Below are 21,884 nucleotides of genomic sequence, written 5' to 3'. Positions count from 1 at the left end.
TATTTGCTCTAGAGAGGGTGGGAGGCATGTCTTGGTTTTTAATTTAACTTTATTTCACTGAAACTTTGCAAAGTTCCTTCACCATTTAATGGTTTTAGGGGAAGCTTGTTACTAATCGTTTACAAAGTTAGTAAAAATGATAAAGTGCAAAGCTAAAACAAAATTTAAAATAGCTTCGCTAAATATTTGCGCAATATTTATCTTTTAATGAACTGAGCATCTTCCCCATCCTTCCTGGATGAAAGCATCCCCACAGCATGATGCTACCACCACCATGGCTCAAGGTAGGGGTGTTTTTTCTACCGCACATAGTTTATTATTTCGGGCAGGAAGTTTCTGTTTTGGTATCATTTGCATAGAGCATCTCCTGTGGTTTCTGTCCCCTACATGCATCTGGTATTTGTGCCAATCAGGACCAGCTCTTTATCCCTCCTGGTGTTCAGACTCTGCAGGCTCACAGCGTCTAATACGGGACAGCTGAGTTTCCATGCTGGCGCATGCGCTGTGCATCCGTCGGAGTATGAGGAGCAGCTGAGGAGCAGATCCGGAGGTAAACAGGCGCTCTGTCGCTGCTTTTCATTAAGAATGTCGACTCTTCGGCAGGTTGGATGCTCTCTGAAAGCTTCTGCTCCAGCAGCAGCGGCTCACAGTCGCAGCTCAGGCTGTTATTCAGACTGAGCTGCTTCTTCTCAGCTGAGGCTAACTGTTAGCTCATCTATTCAAAGTCAATGGAGATTCAGTCCGTTGAGCTGCTCGGCTCTCATGCTAACTTCACCCGTTTGCTTTGAAACGTCGTGGGAATTGAGCAGCGTGTGTTTGTGAGTGACTGTGAGCCGGGAGCCGCGGCGCTGCTCGCTGCAGTTTGACGCTAACAACAACAGATAGCATTAGCTTTTAGCTGCTGTCAAACATCTGAGGGTCTGGGAGGCGGGTCTTGTTCTCTGCTGACAGCTCGGTGAGCCAATCAGCGTCCGAGGCTCGGAGGCGTGCCTTTGTTTTCAATTGTATTCACTTTCAATTTCTTCTCTGCCTTCTTCTACATATTAATTATGAACACATTTTATATAAAAAGTGTTTTCAGAAACGGAGAAAACAAAAGGATGAAATGTTGGGCGGGGTTTGATGTGTGTAACTCAGAAAGTTGCTCAACAAACAGCGCCATCTCCTGGACAACTGAGAGAATACAAACACAAACGATCCTGATGTGGAATAAAAAGTTTCAGTTTTACAGCGGCTCTGTCTTTTCCGGCAGATGAAGACTCCACCAGACAGGTCAGGAATCACCTTCGAGGTCGGAGCTCAGCTGGAGGCGCGAGATCGACAAAAGAACTGGTCTGCATCACACACACACTCACACACCCAGACACACACATACACACACTTACACATTTACACACATACATACATACACACACACAGTACCTAGCATGTTTTAACTATCCTAACCTTCCCCTGGTTTCCAGTCAGACTCTTTCCAATGATATAACTTGTTAACTCAAACAACGTTAGTGAAATAGTAAAATAATGGCTTTGCTGGGCAATTACTGAAAATGATAAAAATGTCTTTTTTTCTCTTATGAGAAACAAAGGTAACTTTACAAACAGCAGCCCAAACTAGTGGGTTAGTCTCTGATGTACAGAAGAAAAGTGTCATCAGTTCTGTGCTGATTGAACAATATGATCATGATGTTGAAACAATAGAAAATATTTCTAATTTTTTTATTCATAATGTTTCCAGGATTGTGGTTAAATTCACGATTAAGTAAATAATTGGACAGGTCAGTTGATCATTTTTGTCGTTCTGCGTGTCTTTGAATCACCTGAGCCGTTGTCTCTTCAGGTACGCTGCCACTATTGAGAAGATCGATTATGACAAGGAGCGGGTTCTGGTCCATTACCGCCAGTGGAGCCGTCGACACAACGAGTGGTTCCACTGGAGCTCGCCGTACCTCCGTCCGCTGGAGCGGGTCAGCCTGAGGAGGCAGGGCCTGACGCCGCCGCAGGCCCAGCCGGTACCAACGCTGCTGTTCATCATGATTAGGATTGTTTTCATAATTGATTATTGCTACAAGTAAAACCTTTAGAATTTAATTTATAATTTGAAAAATCATTTTTTTAAATAACAGATTATGTAAAAATCTGTTATAAAAACAAATTTTTATCTGTTTTTATAACAGATAAAAACAGTTTTCATATCTTTGAGAATCTTATCAAGAGATTCTGTTATAATCTCTTTTTAACAGATGATGAAAATCTGTTATAAAAACACATTTTTAAATGAAAAACAGCCTGATTATTTTCTGAATAACAAAGTTTTTAAATTATTTTTAAAAAATTCTTTTCACACGTTTTATAAATATTAAATCTGATCTTGTTGTTATAACATTTGATTATTTTAAAAGTATAAAAAGTGATTTTTTTTTCAATTTGTATTTCATATGATATATTTAGAAATATTTCCATGATTATTTTAAGTATGTTATTTACAGTAAATGTCTGACATGAAGCATCCTTCTTTGCGCCTCGTGAAGCAGGAACCGGAGCGTTTCCTCCATTGCCGTGTTTCTGTCAGATCCTCGTCTCGGCTCAGTTTCCGTTTTTCTCCTGTTTCCTGTCTCAGGTCTTCGTTTTAGGCTCCAAAGTTCTGGCCTGTTGGACCGACTGCCGCTTCTACCCGGCAAAAATCCTCAAGTCAACAAAGACGGTGAGACTCAACTTTGACCTTTCAACAGCAGAACATACGGGCCAGATTAAGAGATTTCTTATGAACTATCAGAATAAAGACACCTGGAAAAAGTTGTAAAATTTCTAGAAAAGTCTCTTTAATGAGAGCAAAACGTCGACAGAGAGAGCAGCTGGTCGAGTCTGTTGTTCGTTCTGTAAAATAAACCATCGTTTGTTTCAAACTCCTGCTACTTATAATAATTGGACACTGATATTAAATATCATCCTGATTTGTGAAACTGATCTTAAAATGCTCAACATTGACCTTTAGTGTTTGGATTCTTAAAATGATTACTTCATTTTACTAATATTACAACGTTATTCTTGTACTATTATGAGTTTATTTCTATTATTACATCAATCTTCTTATTTGACGTTTTTCTCATATTATTACAACGTTATTCTTGTAATACTGTAACTTTATCAACATTTTGTTCTCATACTTTAGGACTTTGTTTTCATGATATTATGAGCTTGTTCTCATATCATTACGTCTTTTGTTCTCATCATTTTGACTCGCTGTGATGCGACTTCATTCTCATAGTCGGATGTTTTTTCTTTGCCTGGTCCTGATTCCCTGTCATGTCTTTCAACACAGATGTTTCTCTGATGAAAAGCTTGTGTTCACATCTGGTTCTGAATGTGTGAATCTAAAAAAAGAAACATTTTTAACCTTAACTCCAGTTGGACAGCTTTAAGTTTCAGTGATCGGACTAACTCTGCGTTCCCGTCCCAGATTCGTACACGGTGCGGTTCTACGACGGCGTGGTCCAGACGGTGAAGCCGACCAAAATCAAACCCTTCCACGAAGTAAGAACCGCTGCACCTTCCTCACCTTCTTCCAACAGCTCCTCATCTTCACTGATGCTGCTGTCTGGCGCAGAGGTCCAGATCAGAGAGGAGCGCAGTGGGGAGCGAGGGATGGGAGGAGGGCGAGAGTGAGGAAGAGGAGCAGAACCCCAAAGAGGAGGGAGGCCAGGAGACGCAGGAGGAGGAGGAGAAGGAAGGAGGGAAAGAAGAGGAGACTTCAGAGGAGAAGGAAGGAGCTGAGGAAAAGGAGGAGGAGGAGAGGAAGACAACAGAGTCTTCTTCCTCTCATTCACCAACGAAGAAGAAGACAGAAAACAGTGAGTTAAGATTTGAGCCCTGATGTTTGTCTACAGGTTGAAGGTAAATGTGGTTTGTTTTTCTTGTCTTGCAGACAGAAGTGATGTAGTTCAGAAACAGCCAATCACAGCAGACTCCACCCTGGCAGCAGTTCCTAACCCGCCCACATTGACAAAGGTAACCAATGAGCTCCGGGTCAGCTGATGTTCCCTGTCGTCGTACATCTTGTGTCAGTTCGATGATCGCTCTGTGCCGTTGTTTCCATAAGCTTCTGATTTATTGAGTGTTTCACTCAAATCTGGAATTCACATTTAAAGCAGATTCAGTTCTAATTAGAGGTGCATTGATTACAGTTTTCTGGCCGATCACTGATCTTTAAAAGCTGGACGTGCCAATTCTGAATTTTATTTTGTCTGAGAAAAAGTTGGTAAATATTGTGGTCAGTGGCCGAGTTTCAGATCGTTTTGAATGTAGATAGATCGGTTTCTGATCTGAGGATCGGTTTCTGATCTGAGGATCGGTTTCTGATCTGAGGATCGTCGATCTCCAGTTCATCCAGTGATCCTCTCCTCCTCCTCCTCTTCCTCAGACGTCCTGATGGAGCGCCAGGCTCACCTTCCCACCACACACAAGTTCAGCAGAGAGCCATGTAAGCTCCGCCCACCACTGGTCTAGTTTTATATCTCAGAACAGCTGAACTAAGACAAAACTAACTTACAAATGACTTCTCAGAAAGATAAAGCAGCTTGTTTTAAGTTAATTATTCCCTGATATTGACAAAAAGCACAGTTTTCACAGATCCTTAATTGTCTATGAAGGAATTGTTGACTCAAAACAAGGTCCTTTATTTTTGCTGAGAAGTTATTGAAAGGTTTTTTTGTCTTATTTGGAGATGTTGGCACCAGGAGCCAAAGTGCTTGTTTAGGTTGTGTTGTGCAGCGTCTGATTGGCTGATTGCTCCTGCAGTGTACAGGGTGATAAAGAACCAGCCTCCTCCTATCCTGTCCATCGAGCTGGACCACAACCCCTTCAAGTGTCCGGCTGCCGGCTGCTCCAAGTCCTTCAGGAAGGCCAGCCTGCTGCACTACCACATCAAGTACTACCACTCTGAGCAGCAGCTGGACGCCGGCGAGCCCGAGGCCTCCAGGTGAGTCCAGGTGAGTTCAGCCCACGGCTTCCTTAATGACCCCTGACCTTCTGTCTCTACTGCCGCTGCAGGAGGAAAAGGTCTGCTTCTGAAGGAGGCGACTTCCCGTCCGGCAAGAAGGCCGACGTCCAGACCGGCAGCTGTCGCCGTGATGACAGAGAGCAGAGCATCATGGGTGGGTCGGAGCTCCGTGATTCTCACACAGACTTCTGTGGGGCAAAATGAGCCAAACGTCTGGATTGTGTCTGCAGAGCTGAAGAAGGAGGAGAGGAAGGAAAAACCAGGAGGACACGACAGGAAGGAGAGGAAGCACTTCCTGCGCGTCAAACTGAGGAAGAAGAAAAAGAAGAAGAAGAAGAAGAGCCACTCAGGTAACGGAGGATCTGGATTCCTCCTCAGCCTGCTTTTCAGTTCAGATTATTAATCTGATCAGTGGAATCATTTGTCTGCCTGCGTTGGTCGTGTTTGCAGGATTCGGCAGCAGCGACGACGACGCGCCGGACCGACCGCCGGACCGACCGCCGCTCACGCTGAAGCTTTCACACTCACACGGTCCGAGCAGAATACTCTCCAGATGTTCTCCTTTCTCTTTAAAACACCAACAAAACTCTGACTGTGTTTCTGCTTCCAGTTGACGACGGCAGCGACTGGTCGACGCTGACGGCTGAGAGCGGCGAGGACACGTCCTGGCCTGTTGCCACAGAAACAGAGGACTGTGAGGTGGTGAGGTGTGTGTGCGAGGTGGACGAAGAGAACGACTTCATGATTCAGGTAACACACACACAGAGACACACACACAGAGACACACACACACAGAGACACACACATACAGAGACACACACACAGAGACACACACACAGAGACACACACACACAGAGACACACACACAGAGACACACACACAGAGACACACACACACAGACACACACACACAGAGACACACACACACAGAGACACACACACACAGAGACACACACACAGAGACACACACAGAGACACACACACAGAGACACACACACAGAGACACACACACACAGAGACACACACACAGAGACACACACACAGAGACACACACACACAGAGACACACACAGAGACACACACACACAGAGACACACACACACAGAGACACACACACACAGAGACACACACACACAGAGACACACACACACAGAGACACACACACACAGAGACACACACACACAGAGACACACACACAGAGAGACACACACACAGAGACACACACACAGAGACACACACACAGAGACACACACACACAGAGACACACACACACAGAGACACACACACCTAGACACACACACACAGAGACACACACACAGAGACACACACACAGAGACACACACACAGACACACACACAGAGACACACACACAGAGACACACACACACACACTCCATAAAAAGTCATATTTATATGAAAACTTTGACTATTTTTTAATATTTTATTTTTGAAATAAAGCAAAATTTGAGACCAAAGTGGTTCTGAGCCATTGATAAACAGTGAATTAATCAGTAAAACTGATCAGACTCTATGGAGTTTTATTGCTGAAACGAAACCTGTTCTTTCACTGTTGACTTTTTGATGCGGTGAACCGCAGGGCTTCGTTCTCAGTCCTCCTCCTGTTCAGCTTGTTCACGTCGAGGTGAGGCTCCAGTTTCAGGCAGATCACAGCTCCAGGTCCCTGCTGCCAAACGCCTTCTTGACTTCAGTCTAAATTAAAGATTGTTCTAGCTGTGTTTTAAAAAATACATTCATATTAGTTGTGCTTCCATCCACTGTGAAGCTGGCATAAAAATGTCAGAACCTCATTAATCTGGAGGTGATCAGCCACACAAAGCATTGACTTTATCAACAGGAAGTAGAAGTTGAAACCAGACTTCTCTCCTCTGAACTCTGGAGGTTTGGACTTTGAAATTTCTCCGTTTTATTCAGCAAGCGTATTTCCATTTCTGCTATGGCGCATTAACTCTTTATCGAAAAAGCCAAAAATCTCCTACAGCTATAAAACACAGCTAGTGTAAAAACCTGAAAACAAACAGAAACTTTCCAAATGTACGGAATATTTTTTAGTTTTACCATCGACCTTTCAAATCAGCTTCTCGTTTCACGTCTATAAATTCAATCCTTTCCTGTTCTTCACTCAGATTTTCTGATATTTGTGATACTTGTATGGATCAAATCTTTTTCTGCAGTGCGAGTCGTGTCTCTGCTGGCAGCATGGAACCTGCATGGGTCTGTATGAAGACAACGTTCCTCACAACTACATCTGTTATTACTGCAGGCAGACCTCAGGTAGGATCCCCCCGCCGCGCTGCCGGGGCAGGAAGCTGCCGGGGCAGGAAGCAGCAGGAATCTTCCTCTGATCCGTCTGCTTCCTCTGCAGGCTGGAGGCGGGCCCAGCGCTTCCTGTCTGAACCTGATTTGCTGATCTCGGGTCACATGTTCGGCCTGTCCTGCGTGAAGGAGAACTACTCAGAGATCAACGCCTCCAAGATCTCCCACACCAGCCACCTGCTGGCCCAGACGCACAGCCTGCACCAGGTCCTGAGCGGCCTGCAGCTCAAGATCAGCCTGCTGCAGTGAGTAGAGCAGTCAGCCCACCACCAGGAGGCGCACATCTACAGAAACTCAGCGTCCCTGTCTCGGTCTGCGCAGCGCTCCGTCCCACCCCGACCTGCAGCTGTGGAGATCGCCATGGCGACAGGAGGAGGCTCTGAGCCTGACGTCCGGCCAGCAGGACGAGCCGCCCATCTGCTACGTCAGCAGCGAGCACTGCTACCAGAAGCCAGAGGCATCATGGGAAGTGGCTGAGGAAAAGGTAGGAGAGGTCAGTCTGAAATAAACTTCACACTCTGAGGCGCCTGCAGACGGAGTCACTCCCCTTTAAGTTCTTCACGTTTTCTGAGACAGATCAACAGAGGAGATGAAAAATAACATTCTGCAGAGTCTTTATTAAACCACCTAAGGCTTGGAGTGGCCTAGTCAAAGTCCAAATCTAAATCCAGCTCATAACCTGCAGCAAGACATTAAGATTGATTCTCCATCCAATTAGATTTTGGCCAAGTCAGAAGAGGAAAACGAGCAGACTTCAGCTGATTGATCATTTTATTGTGACATTTTTAAAACCAACCTGAAATCCCAGTAAAGAATCTTCGGTTCTAATTGTTGTTTCTGTTTGAAGCCTGAAGATCTGAGGAAACAACCTTCTCTGAGCATCATGGACGCCAACGCCGTGTGCCACTCAGACGCTCGCTTCTTCTTCAGCATCAAGCCGGAGAGCCACTCGGAGGACGCCGGCCACGCCCACAGACAGGCCGCCGTGTCTGTGGCTCAGTGTCGGCTCAACCTGCTGGAGCACGTGGAGGCGCTGCATCACCAGATCACCGCCAGGATGGACCTGATCGAGCGAGAGCTGGACGGGTAAGACGCACAGATACAGGACAGCTTTTGAATGGATGAGGAGACTGAGAAAACGTTCTTGTTCTGCCTGCAGTTCTGGAGTCTTGGCTGGATCACTCTGGGGAGCTGGAGCCTCCGGATCCTTTGTCCCGCCTCCCGCAGCTGAAGCAGCGAATCAGGCGCCTGCTGAGCGACCTGTGTACGGTGCGGCGCCTGGCAGTCTGCCGCTGAGCGACCGACAGCCGCAGGCGAGTGGAAACGTAACGCTCTGTGAGTCGGTTCTGCTGGAAGAACTTTTTTGTAAAAAGAGACTAAACCCAGAGCTGACCTCCATGACCTGTCCTCTGATTGGCTGGCTGCTCCGGTTACAGACGCACCTCCGAACATGAACACAGATCATTTTATAACTCAGATTTTGTAATTGCACTAATGTTAATACCAACTGTATTTTTTTCTGTTTTGTAATCTTAAAAGAAAAAAACACAATGATGAGTTTTAAAGTTTGTTGGAACCACAAAGTTTTTTTTTCTTCCCAGCAGCAGAGTTTCATTTTCATCCCCAGAAGCTTCATTTGTTCAGCTGTAAACAGATGTCTGCAGAATACCTGGGAGTGCCTGCAGGGGGCGCCTCCTTTCTTCTTCTATGGTTTTAGGTTTATGTTTTAACGGCTGTTTTGAATAAGAACTGGGCTCAGCAGATCTGGGCCAGAATCAGCAGATGGTCCCACTGTGTGTTTACTGGCTTACCAGTAAACAAACGAGCCACAGCCACTGACCCACTGGTCCCACTGGTCTCTCTGGTCCCACTGGTCCCACTGGTCTCTCTGGTCCCACTGGTCCCACTGGTCTCTCTGGTCCCACTGGTCCCACAGGTCTCTCTGGTCCCACTGGTCTCTCTGGTCCCACAGGTCCCACAGGTCCGGGATGAGCGGGGCGGCTCGGCGCACAGCTTTGACGTCAGTTTAATTGAGATGTTTTGTAGAATAAACCAGATTAAACTCCTGATGGATCAGGACAGATTTATTTCTGAGATTCTGGCTCGGTTCCACTGGAGGACAGATGTAGGATCATCTGAGCTCAATCGTTCCGTCTGATATGTGATGACAGCAGAATTGATCCAACCCTTTTGGTCTCGGATCTCCTCTGTGATCCATTGGTCGGGTCTGGTTCAACAGTTCTGCAGACTTCCTGAAGTTTCCTCTGAAAAGCTGCTGTTTTACTTCCAGTCCCTGATTGTTCCAGCTTTATTAGAGTTAGCACTGTGGAGGTTCTGGTTCTGCTGCGGTTCTGTTACCCGCCTGATCTTCTGGATCAGATGATGGAGATGATGATCCAGGACATCATCGTCTGAGGCAACGAGAAACGCCTGCAGCAGCAGCTCCATCTATCGGCCATCATAGTTCGGAAAAGCTCTAAATTAAGTTTCTGGTCAAAAGGCTGAAACCTGAAACAATAAAATCCTGGCAGCCAAATGACAAATATTAATCTGAGTGAAACTGGATTCACGTTTGGATGATTCATCTGCTGAACTCCAGATATTTAACTTCACAGAAGCTGAATGAAACTGACGATTTGGCCTTTAATGCGTTTGTGCAGCAGATCCGGCAGGAATGTCTGGTTCCAACTAAAACCTGTTTCTATGTACATACAGCTTAAGTTTTGTCATATCCACTTAAATATTAGCTGTTTTAATGAAGACAACGTGTAAAATCAGCTCCTAAAAGCTCCCAGATCTTAGATTCTGTTTTTCTTTAGTTTTATTTTTGCATCGGTGCTTTATGAGCTTCCCTCTGCATACAAGCAGAATCAGTTTTCTTTCTCACCGTTTCAACATTTTTTTTTTTTTTTTTTACTGAGCCAAGAGAGCTGCTTCGTTTCAGTTCAGAGCTTCTTCACACCATGGCTTGGAAATGTACAAATGTTAATCTGAATGTTTTTACGCTTGTATAAGAAACTGTACAAACCTGTAGATTTATTTTGATAGAGAGACGGATGGACCGTTTTTCAGAGGAAAGTAGATTTTTTCCTGAAAGTAAAGCAGTAAAATGTATCCAACACTTTGTTCTATTCGCTGGTTTTGATCCGATGGCGACGCCTTCAGAGCTTCTGTTTCCTGTCGGTAGTTTAGACGTCCAGCTCTAGATGTTCCTCATTAACCCGTCGAAGCTTCGCTGTTCATTTAGTTTCAGGCTGAAGGTTTTTGTTTTTCAGAGATTCTTCTGTTGAATAAAAATGTTGAAACATGACCTGCTGCAAGTTTTATGTCTGGATTTTTTCTCAACCATGAACATAATTCAGAAACATTGTTTTGTAAAAGATCATTATTTGGCAGTGACCACGTTTAGCTACATTCACCGTAGGTTTATAAAAATTTCCTGCAAAGTTTAGCTTTTACACCTTCAGTTTATTCAAAGGTTTGTTTTTATCTTGTCATGCAACAACAGGGTGTCCAAACGTTTTGTCATGTGAAGCATCACAATTTTTATGCTTCTTGTAGAGAAGAAGCATCTTGTTGTTGTTTTTGAAAAGATTTTGTATGTTTGCTGCAGTAAAGAAAAGGAGATAATTTGTTTGGGCTCAGTTAAAGAAATTTATTCTGTTGTTAAAACATAATAAATTTGGAAAAAGTTTTTTTTTCACTAAAATCTCCTGACATACTTGGTTCTACTTGCTATAAAAGCCTAGTTATAAAAAGACAGATGTCTTGTACTATACTTCATATTTTCCATTGTAACAAAATTATGTCAGTAATTTTACTCGTTTAAATTAAAGGTTTGATAAATTTGAACCAGTTTCTGACTGAAGTTCAGTTACTTTATGCCTCATTTTAACAAATTGTTACACGTCTGCTTTAAAAAAACATTTTGAGAACATTTTTACTGCAGAGTAGATTGCTGACTTATAGTCTCCATTTAAATATTTACATCAGCAAACACATTACATATTGGGAAAAGATGAAATATTTATGAACTTTACCTCAAATTATCCAACTGATCTCAAAGCAAATTTGTAGAGAAACTAAATAAGAAAACAATTTTTATTTTTACAAAGAGATTTTCTGTCTGGAGGAATATTAAGCAGAATTAAAGGACGCTGTAACGTTTCTGAAAGTCCTGCTGTTTGTTGGTGTGTGAGCGATAATTACAGAGTTACTGTCCGTACAGCAGATGGTCCCACTGTGTGTTTTCCTCCTGAGCGACGATCTAAATATGTTCTGCCTGGAAGAGAGCAGGCGCGATGTTTAAGGTGTTGCTCACTCCCAAACAGAACCATCTACAGGAAGAGCTGAGATATAAACTAACATGAACAGAAGTCCATTCAAACTGTTGTACATTTAATTATGACTTTGTTTCTCAACATTTTAGCTAAGATATCAAAACAATAAGTAATCTTTACTCATTTTCACTTATTTTTTTCATATCAGTGAAAATGTACGTTCATGGGATGGAGGAAGTGTATTTAGATACTTTATTACACCTAAACAAAAAAATCCATCTATAAACATAAAGCTCCAAGTTGCTGAAAAATTGTTGAAATATAAAAGTGAATCCTGGTCATTTCTTTAATGTCAAGTGATTAAAACTTTGTGGGAGGATATGCACAATGCAATACATAACAGTTTTCACAGTGAACTGCCTCTTGTTTAATTGCATTCAAGAAGGAACTGTTTACCAAAACAATATAAATAATTTATATAAAATCACAAAGATCATTTTACAGAGAAAATGCTGCTTTGTCTGTAAAAGACAAACAAAAACCTCAATATACTCGTTTATAGCTGTTGTTTTTGTTTTGTGTTTCATGCATCCATTTCTCTTCATTTTATTTCATTTATTTTGTTATAAAGGGAAATAAAAATAATTTGATAAATGGAAGCAATGCATATGATCTGTTTGTGAATGTGATTAATATTTTTTTGTGTGTGCTGTTTATATCATGGAAATGAGCCTTTTGCTAAATCCAATGTATTTAATATTTCAGTGTATAATGTGAATTGACTAAATAAGATCAAATCAGTACAAGTAAACATAGGAAAAAATTCAAATAGGTGTTAAAAGTAAATGTAGGTAAATAAATGTATATTCAACTGAGAGCAAAGATCTTGTAAGTCAAGATAAGTGCTGACATATAAAAAGCATTATTATTATTATTATTATTATTATTATTATTATTATTATTATTATTATTATTAAATCTCAAAATTATTATTTGAGTCCCACATGACAAGCTGATTTTTTTTTATGACACATAACCAGAATCACCTTTTATTTATGTGGGTTTCTGGGGAATATTCACTGGGCTGGCATGAATCATACTTGTTGTTTTCTGTCCCTAAAGTAAACATCGAGGCCCCGCCCCTTCTGGCCCTGCCCCTTCTGGCCCCGCCCCCTCTGGCCCCGCCCCCTCTGGCCCCGCCCCCTCTGGCCCCGCCCCCTCTGGCCCCGCCCCGCCGCCCCGGGCTGTCCGCGTGCGGCAGAACGGCCAGAGACAGAACCCTCCTCGCGACCCGGTGAACAAACTGCTGGTTACCAACGGTTACCTGCTGCCGAACCGGACTGAACCGCCAACCGACCCGCTTCAGGGCGACCCGACTGACGGTGAGCGGGAAAAACACTCCATTAGAGTCCGTTAACTGGGGACTGGTTGCCTGGTGACGACTGGCAAGCTAGTTAAAGCTGCTAACTGACCAATGGGAGCGTTGCTCCTGCCAAGCACTGACTCAAGGGTTCCGTTTGGGGAACGGTTCGGTTCGGCTCGGTTCTGATGGAGCTCGCCTACATGATGTCGTTGTTACGGATTACAGGTGTGTGTGTGTGTGTGTGTGTGTGTGTGTGTGTGTGTGTGTGTGTGTGTGTGTGTGTGTGTGTGTGTGCGCGTGCGCGCGCGGGCAGGGGATGTGGTCTCCCATGGTAACTGTTGCTAAGGCTCCCGAGGTTACCATCAGATTGTGGCTGTAATGTGGGCGGACAGCTCAGCTTCACGATCAGATCTGCAGCTGCTGACCCAAATTACCGAGTGTTTAAAGTAAAGGCTGATTTCGATCATTCATCCTTTCTGCTTCTCTGCCTGTTGGGAAGGTGAGTCATGTCTTTCTGCCTGTTCACCACCAGGAGCGAAGAGGAGGAGCGACCTGGAGAGCTTTAAGTTTCCAAACTGTTTCTGTGGAATTTCATCACCTCAGCTCACCAGTCCTGGAGTAATTTATCCATATGAGCTCCTGTAGCAGTCTGTTTCAGGGGTTCTGATGAGGCCTCTGACTGGAGTTAGTGAAGCAGAATCTCATCATGTTTTTCCGTTTTGTTTGGCATTCTTTGAGAAACTGTCGTATTAGAACTGGGTTGGTTTCAGAACCGGGTCGGTTTCAGAACCGAGTTCGGGTTGTTGAGAGTGACCGAAGGCCTGTCGTCATAAGCAGTAAGTCAATTAATCACATGATCAGTTAAAACAAACTGAATAATTTCTTTACATGATTTTATCTTTTTCTCAGCAAGCTCTTATTTTGAAGGACAATTTTGTTTACAAGACTTCATAATTATTTTTTATCTAATGTTTCGTTTATTTATTTAATTGTCTTTCAGTCCCAGTGTTTATTAAAAGTTTACTTATATTTCAGAATATGTTGTTGCATTATTATGCCATTACTATTATATAACTTGAAAATGGTCTGAAAACAACAATATTATTGTTTATTGCTGTAATTTCTGGGGCAATTTATTCCCCAGTATAATTTGTCATGGTGACAAGCCTTGTCTGCCGCCCGTTTTGGGAACTGACAGTCAGAACCATGAGGGGGCGTCACACTACATCTAGAAAGAGCGTAGCGGCAAGATGGCGGATGATTTGCCTAGAAAGTCGGTTGGGTTAAGGAGGTGTGAATGCTAATCCAACTAAAGCAACAAACTCTGGTCCGGTTCGTCAGAAACTCGGTCTGGGTTTGAACTGGTTTGGTTCAAATGCATTATGTGAACACTGGAAATAAGAAGCAGAGTCCAGTGCAGGGCATTCTGGGTAAGAATCCATCCAACTTTAAATCCCTTATCGTCAGTCAGTCTGATATGCTGTATCTATTTACACCTGCGTACTGAATGACCAGCGACTTTCTGGACAAGAGGCTAAAGTGTAGAAGTTTGGTCATAATGCACAGATGAAACCAAACTCAGCCAATCAGCGGCATGGGAACAGCCGATCGGCCGCGGCGTGGGAACAGCCGACCGGCCGGCGGCGTGGGAACAGCCGACCGGCCGGCGGCGTGGGAACAGCCGACCGGCCGGCGGCGTGGGAACAGCCAATTGGTTTCAGACTTTTCTGCATCTACAGGAAGCTTTTCAGGACCTCATCTAGTGTTCTGAGTTTTTGTGCTGTTTGGTTCCTCTGAGGGAAACTGGACCCAGTCAGACCCCAGCAGCAGAAATAAACCCTGAATCACTTCTGCCATGCAGGCAGGATTCTGGATCCACTCTGGACTGCAGGTGGAGCCTGGTGGAGGAGGATGCTAAGCATTTCTTCCTGCTGAACGCTGCCTCCTGCTGGTCAGGCTGTCCGTTAGCTTTACACTGACCAAAGTGGAGTTCTGTTGTTTCTTCTTCATCATTTTAACCCAGCCATGCTAAATGAACAACAACTGTCTTCAGTCAGAGGCTTCTTCAGATTCACTGTAACATGGACTGCTACATCAGATCCTTCCTGCCTACAACTGTCAGCATCTAGAATAACTCTGTAAGAACCTGAATAGTCACAACAACATTTAATATCTCTTTGGTTTCAATAAAGTAATCTGGAAATTAATTGAATTGAACTGAAAAATTGAAAACATGATAAATGACTTGAAACTGGAAGAAGATCCAGGAGGTTCAGAAATAATTTCCTGCAGTCATTAGTCTACAAAAATCATCAAACCTGATTAATTACTGAACTAAAGATCACTCTTTATGTATTTAAATTAATATTGTGATTTGTTTTTGTTTCTGTACTCTGAAGTATTTTGGGATAAAATCAAAGGAGGCTGATGTGTGTTTAACTCTCATTGTATTCCTAAAATGTGAGTTTATGGTCTGGAAGAAGATAGCTGAATATCTGTTTCTGAACTGTCGTTGTATTTATGCTTATTGGATTTTCTTTATTGAAGAAAACAGGAAACACTTTATTCAGGTTCCTGTTGACTTCTTGCTGATTGAGGCTTGATTTAATGTTCTGCTTTCTGTTTGACTTCAGATCAGAGCCAAGTTGCCTTTAGGACACAGTTTATCTAACCAAAACCCAATCTGCTGAAACCTGTCTGCACACCACACACACACACACACACACACACACACACACACACACACCCCGACACACACACACACCCCGACACACACACTGACACACACACACCCCGACACACACACACACCCCGACACACACACACACACGCACACATACACACACACACACACACACCCCACACACACACACTGACACACACACACCCCGACACACACACACACCCCGACACACACACACACACGCACACAACACACACACACACACACACGACACACAAACACACACACTGACACAGACACACACACCCCGACACACACACACCCCGACACACACACACACGCACACACACACACACACACCCCGACACACACACACACACACACACTGACACAGACACACACACCCCACACACACACACACACACACACACACTGACACACACACACACACACACACACACACACACACACTTCATGTTTCCATCAGATTGGCTGGAAACCTCAGGCTGAGTAAATCTGATGTTATTGAATATTTTATTAAACAATAAAAACATGACGGGACTGAAGAGTTTTTCATTTCCCTCTTTGTAAATAAATGTGTTGGAACATTTGTGGATTTTTACAAATGGTTTTGAATTTGAAGTGAAACTGGTGCTGATCCAGTAGAGCCATGGTAACAAGCATCAAGATGAAAGACTTTCCTGAGTCAACAATTTACGATAAAATCAGATGGTTTCTGGAGTTCAGTCTGTGTTGTTCTTGTCGGCTGTGGGCAGGAAGGATCCACCATCTTCCAGTTTTGTAACATTTTAATCAGAGGGTCAGAGATGAGATTGTTTCATGAACTGTTCCCAGATTTAGGAATGTTTGTGTATATTCTCAATGTAAGTCTCACTTTCATTAGTTCTCTGACAGTTTAGAGTCTTTCAGTCACAGAAACATTTGAAACTCTAGTCGACCGAAGGACTTGAGCTGCAAAACGCATTTAAAGATGCTGCAAACAGCTGCAATTAAACCAATTCAGTTATTATCCCATCACTGGCAGGACTTCCTGCTAACAGCTGCACCACTGTGTAATTTACCTCAGATCAACGACTGACCTTTGACATTTGAAACAAGCTGTGATTGTGCAGCTGTGTTTCTTTTTCTGGGTGATGAATGGATGTTTAGTTTAATTCTCTCCTTCCTGTCCGTTTAAGGTGTTTTCTACCAGCTGACTGGTGTGAAACACTGAGATCATGGAGGAGCTTCACGACGTGCAGCTGACGGAGGTCAAACCTCTGCTCACAAGACAGGTGAGGGGCGGGGCTTAGACAGCTCAGACATGGCGTGATGAAGCTGACATCGTCCTGGTAGCCCTGATAAAGAGCGATGACCAGCTCTGTGTGTTGTCGTTGCAGAATAGGGCCAGCCTCCAGGACGTCAACAGCAACGTGAGTTCAGCCCGTCGGCTTCACAACTGATTAGTGTGGAAGGATTCAAACCACTCAGCACAGAGTTAGCGTTTCATAAAAGTCTGAGTTTGTGTGTCGTCCAGGCACACCACGTGGAAACGGCGCATGGAGTGCTGCACGTCACCATGAGGAACGTTGGCAAGGGCAACCGACCCACAATCCTCACCTACCACGACGTTGGACTGAACCGTGAGTAAACGGGACGCTGCAGATGGAGACCAGAGGACATCTGGATGTGTCCCGATGTCCTCGTGTCTCTCTGTCTGTCTGTGTGCAGATCAGTCTTGCTTCAACACTCTGTTCAACTTTGAGGACATGAAGGAAGTGATGCAGCATTTCTCTGTGCTGCATGTTGACGCTCCTGGACAGCAGGACAACGCTCCAGTCTTCCCCTCTGGGTAACACACACACACACACACACACACACACACACACACACACACACACAGACACACACACACACACACACACACACACACACACACACACACACACACACACACACACACACACACACACACACACACACACACACACCCACACAGACACACACACACACACACACACACACACACACACAGACAGACACACACTAACCCACCCTACAGACACACACACACACACACAGACACACACACACACACACACACACACACACACACACACACACACACACACACAGACAGACACACACACACACACACACACACACAGACACACACACACACACACACACACACAGACACACCCACACAGACACACACACACACACACACACACACACAGACAGACACACACACCCCCCCCACACACACAGACAGACACACACAGACAGACACACACACACAGACAGACACACACACACAGACAGACACACACACAGACACACACACACACACACACAGACACACACACACACACACTCCATAACCAAGTGGCCTCTAATTAGCTCTGAGTGTGTGTCCAGGTACCAGTACCCCACCCTGGAAGAGCTGGCCGACATGCTGCCGCCTGTCCTTTCCAAGCTGCAGTAAGTCCTTCGTCCTTTGGAGCAGGAAGGGAGTGTTGCGGCAAGGTCACTCAGAGGTCACTCTAAGGTCACTCTGAGCCTGGTTGTGTCTTCAGGGTGAAGAGTGTGATCGGTATCGGCGTCGGAGCTGGAGCCTACATCCTCGCCAAGCTGGCTGTAATTAGATGCACCCAGTCATCCTCAGTTCCATTCTGACTCCTCCCACTGCTCCCAGTAAAACCAGTTGTTGTTTCAGCTGAACAAGCCCAACTTGGTGGAAGGCTTGATTCTGATCAACATCGACCCGTGTGGCAAAGGCTGGATGAACTGGGCCGTCTCCAAGGTAACCGTCTCCCCAGATGCAGGCGAACGAACGAAGCAGAGACACAAACTGAGCCTCCATTTTGTTTCCTGCAGCTGAGCAGCTGGACCAGCAGCCTGGTGGACAACATCATGGAACACCACTTCACCTCTGTGAGGGACACCGCACCGTCCTCATGTCCCACAGCATGTCCAGACAGCACTTTATCTGTGTGTGTGTGTGTGTGTGTGTGTGAGCAGGACGAGTTACTGGAGAACAAGGACATCATTCAGATGCTGAGACTTCACATCTCTCAGGACATTCCTCAGGAGAACCTGGCCTTGTACTTCAGCTCCTACGAGAAGTGAGGTGCCGCCGCTCACTTCCTGTCAATTCTGTCGGTTAATCCTGATTAATCAATCAGAGAAGTACTGATTTGCTTGAAATCAAGCCTCTGCTGCATCCCAGTGCTAACTAGAAACAACCAATCAGGGCCAGCAGGCTGGTCTTAGCAATGCTAAAGCTAGTTAGCATGGCCACCATGATGCTGGCAGATAAACTGTTTTTCTGTGATGATAACTTGTTTCTCCACCATCAGAACATTTAGGAGCAAGTACATGAGGATGATATACTTCTATATTAAAACTGTCAAAACATGGTGACAGTTTTAATAAATATGTAAAAACATGTAACTTATAGAAGTTATTTTATGCAATTAATGCCCTGTGTGTGTGTGTTTCTGTGTGTGTGTGTGTGTGTGTGTGTGTTCTGTGTGTGTGTGTGTGTTTCTGTGTGTGTGTGCATGTGTGTGTGTTTGTGTGTGTGTGCGCATGTGTGTGTGTGTGTGTGTGCATCAGCCGTGTTGACCTGGAGATAGAGCGGCCCGTCCCTGGTCTCACTGGAAGCAGCATCGTCACGCTCAGGTAACTCCACCCCCAACCTGAACTCACCTGGTCGCCCGGTTCCTGTCGGCCGCTCTGATTGGCTGGTTGTTCCTCAGGTGTCCCGTTCTGCTGGTGGTCGGAGACATGTCACCTTTTGTGGATGCCGTGGTGAGTCTCCACCCTCTTCCTCAGCTCTCTGATTGGCCATCTGTCTGTCTGCAGTATTTATGTTTATTTCCTGTTCTTATTTTAAAACTTCATATTTTTCTGGATTTTTGTCATTTTAAGAAGTTTTGTTTGTTTGTTGTGCAGGTGGATTGTAACTCCAGACTGGATCCCAGCAAGACCACCTTGCTGAAGGTAACCACCTGTTCAGGCATTGTTACCATGACAACATCTGTTAATTATTGCAGTAAATATTGTATTCAGAACATGTTCAAGTAATATATATTGATACTTGGCATGATAATGCAAGCTCGCCTCTCAAAGAACAAAAAATACTGGAACTGCTTACTTATCCAAAATAAAACAACCCAAAACAATCAGTAAAAAAGAAATTAAAACCATAAATAAAACAGTTTATTATGTCTCTGCCTATGAAATTTTCCTTAAAAATTTTTAATCACAATAATGGAATATATCAAGCTCATTTTAATTTATAATGTGATTAATTGATTGACTATCTGTTATATCCAAATACGTCACTTTGTTGTCTTTTTAGTTTTTCTAAATTGTTTATGGAGAGAAATTTGTCCCAATATTCTTGCAAGCAAAGGACATGTTCAAAAATTAAACTTTGAGAAACTTCATCAAAAAAATTAATTTTGAGAAAAATGTACTGAGGCTATGAAAAAGATGAACCTGCATTTGTTCATCTTTTAATTTTTTTCTCAAAGAAAACTTTGAGAGCAAGTTTTATTAATTGCATTCATTTCAAATTGAGTTTTACAGATTATGTTCCAAACTACGGAAAGCCAAAAGTGTCACAAAACGCCTCTTTCATCACACATCCGATTAAAACATTGGTTTCTGACTGAGGACGCTGTAAAAAATGGCCAACATCCTGTCAACACGCCACTTTTTCGCCATTGTAATACAACCTGCATGTGAAACGTGATGTTCAATGACCTGAATAAACATTGTACATTTTTGAAGGTAGTCTTAAGATAATTTATAGTTATTACAAACATATAAATGTCACATCTGCTGATTTCTCACAGTGTGATTGTGACTGACAGTTCGGGAGTTCAGCCTTTACATTGTGAATCAACCAAACGCCACCAGTAGATTAAAGCTGGTCACTCTGATGATGTCATTCTTTATCTGTCCACTAGATGGCGGACTGTGGGGGGCTTCCTCAGGTGGTTCAGGTGAGTTTCAGATGATCACCAGAATTCCTGGTTCAGTTTTTAATGTTGAATGAAAACAAAATGATTTTTCTGTTCAGCCTGGGAAGTTAGCCGAGGCCATCAAGTACTTCCTCCAGGGAATGGGATACAGTGAGTATCTGCCTCCCAATCAGCTGATTAACAGGCTTTATCCTGATCTGCCTCACATGTTCAAGACAAATGAATCTGCAGCTAAAATTTCTAACATACGAAAAGCTTTCTGCTGAAATCAGTCCACTGATCTGGGGATTATTGATGATTATTAATTACATTTAATCAGGTTGTTATTGTGCTGCTATCAGGTGTTGAATAGATCAATAAAAAATCTGGTGACTTTAATTCAAATAGTTCAGTTTGTTATTGAGTTAGTAAAGAAAACATTTGGGGGGATTTTAGTTTTTAAATTTATATTTTTTTGGTCTGTACTTTTTAACAGATCTGGTGCAGTTAAATAGAGAGAGATAGAGAGTGTGTGTGTGAGTGAGTGTGTGTGAGTGAGTGTTTGTGTGTGTTTGTAGCGACCCGACATTGAACAGCAGGTTCTGTCTCTAAATGTAATTAATTAGATGTTATTTTATTGTTTGTAATATTGCTGCTGGAACCTCTGACCTTTGCCCTTGCTCCCCCAGTGCCCGCAGCCGGTATGACCCGTCTGATCCGCTCCAGAAGCCGCTCCGCCAGTGGGACCTCGATCTGAGACCGGCGCCGCAGCGCCACCGACACCCACCAGGGGGCGCCGCTGAAGTCCAGACCATCCAGACAGCAGTTGCTGCCTTGCGGTTCTGGTTCTGCTCCTCCTCCAGTTGTCAGAGTTCTTCCTGAAAAGTCCAGTTCAGGCTGGACATCGGACCGGTGCGGTTCTGTTATCCAGTGGTAACACGTTTCTGTGGAGTTTAGATGCTGTTGTTCTGTGGTTCTTGTTCTCTTGGATCAGACATTTTTCTCTCTTTCTTGTGGTTCTGATCGATCTTTTTGATATTTACTCGTCGTTGATATTTGGTTCTGTTCGGTTCTGACGGACCGACTCCTTCAGGAAGTTAAATATTTAACGGAGTTTCACGTCCTGAAACTCATTCATGAACTAAAGCTTGAGGGGAGGTCCGATTCAACTCCAGAACCAGACTGGTTCTGCTTCTAAGTCACGGCTTGGCCCGAAACCAGAACTCATCTTCATCTGCTTTGTCAGAACTTA

At 43.9% G+C, this 21,884-nt stretch overlaps 2 protein-coding genes across 4 annotated transcripts; both read left to right on the top strand.

Moving 5' to 3' along the window:
* The first annotated feature begins 490 nt into the window (after positions 1 to 490).
* On the top strand, positions 491 to 10,638 carry LOC129352991 (PHD finger protein 20-like). The gene is given in 20 exon segments (XM_055022206.1): positions 491 to 550; positions 1,253 to 1,332; positions 1,841 to 2,012; positions 2,621 to 2,690; positions 2,693 to 2,704; positions 3,461 to 3,534; positions 3,608 to 3,851; positions 3,926 to 3,991; positions 3,994 to 4,008; positions 4,421 to 4,480; positions 4,798 to 4,978; positions 5,050 to 5,153; positions 5,230 to 5,349; positions 5,450 to 5,530; positions 5,610 to 5,749; positions 7,189 to 7,288; positions 7,380 to 7,575; positions 7,652 to 7,823; positions 8,178 to 8,414; positions 8,489 to 10,638. Coding segments are annotated over 19 exon segments (2,262 nt in total). The 5' UTR covers positions 491 to 550; the 3' UTR covers positions 8,627 to 10,638.
* A 2,212-nt stretch (positions 10,639 to 12,850) lies between these two features.
* Positions 12,851 to 21,651, top strand: LOC129352986 (protein NDRG3-like). Of its 3 annotated transcripts, none has more exons than XM_055022200.1 (16): positions 12,851 to 12,992; positions 16,856 to 16,951; positions 17,057 to 17,089; positions 17,194 to 17,299; positions 17,388 to 17,508; positions 18,078 to 18,140; positions 18,236 to 18,296; positions 18,376 to 18,462; positions 18,537 to 18,593; positions 18,681 to 18,784; positions 19,278 to 19,343; positions 19,421 to 19,472; positions 19,617 to 19,664; positions 20,639 to 20,674; positions 20,752 to 20,803; positions 21,322 to 21,651. In XM_055022200.1, exons 2-16 carry the CDS (start codon positions 16,895 to 16,897, stop codon positions 21,387 to 21,389), a joined length of 1,011 nt encoding a protein of 336 aa, XP_054878175.1. In that variant the 5' UTR covers positions 12,851 to 12,992; positions 16,856 to 16,894; the 3' UTR covers positions 21,390 to 21,651. The 3 variants fall into 3 exon arrangements, with proteins under 3 accessions (XP_054878175.1, XP_054878176.1, XP_054878177.1); XM_055022201.1 differs by lacking the exon at positions 12,851 to 12,992 and adding an exon at positions 12,999 to 13,198; XM_055022202.1 differs by lacking the exon at positions 12,851 to 12,992 and adding an exon at positions 13,351 to 13,472.
* Positions 21,652 to 21,884: the final 233 nt, after the last annotated feature.

The sequence above is a fragment of the Poeciliopsis prolifica genome, unplaced genomic scaffold, assembly GCF_027474105.1.
Source record: "Poeciliopsis prolifica strain line A6 unplaced genomic scaffold, Auburn_PproV2 SCAFFOLD082, whole genome shotgun sequence".
In the NCBI taxonomy this organism is placed as follows: Eukaryota; Metazoa; Chordata; class Actinopteri; order Cyprinodontiformes; family Poeciliidae; genus Poeciliopsis; species Poeciliopsis prolifica.
Note: the sequence above shows the minus strand (reverse complement) of the source record. Positions and strands in the feature narration are given on the sequence as shown.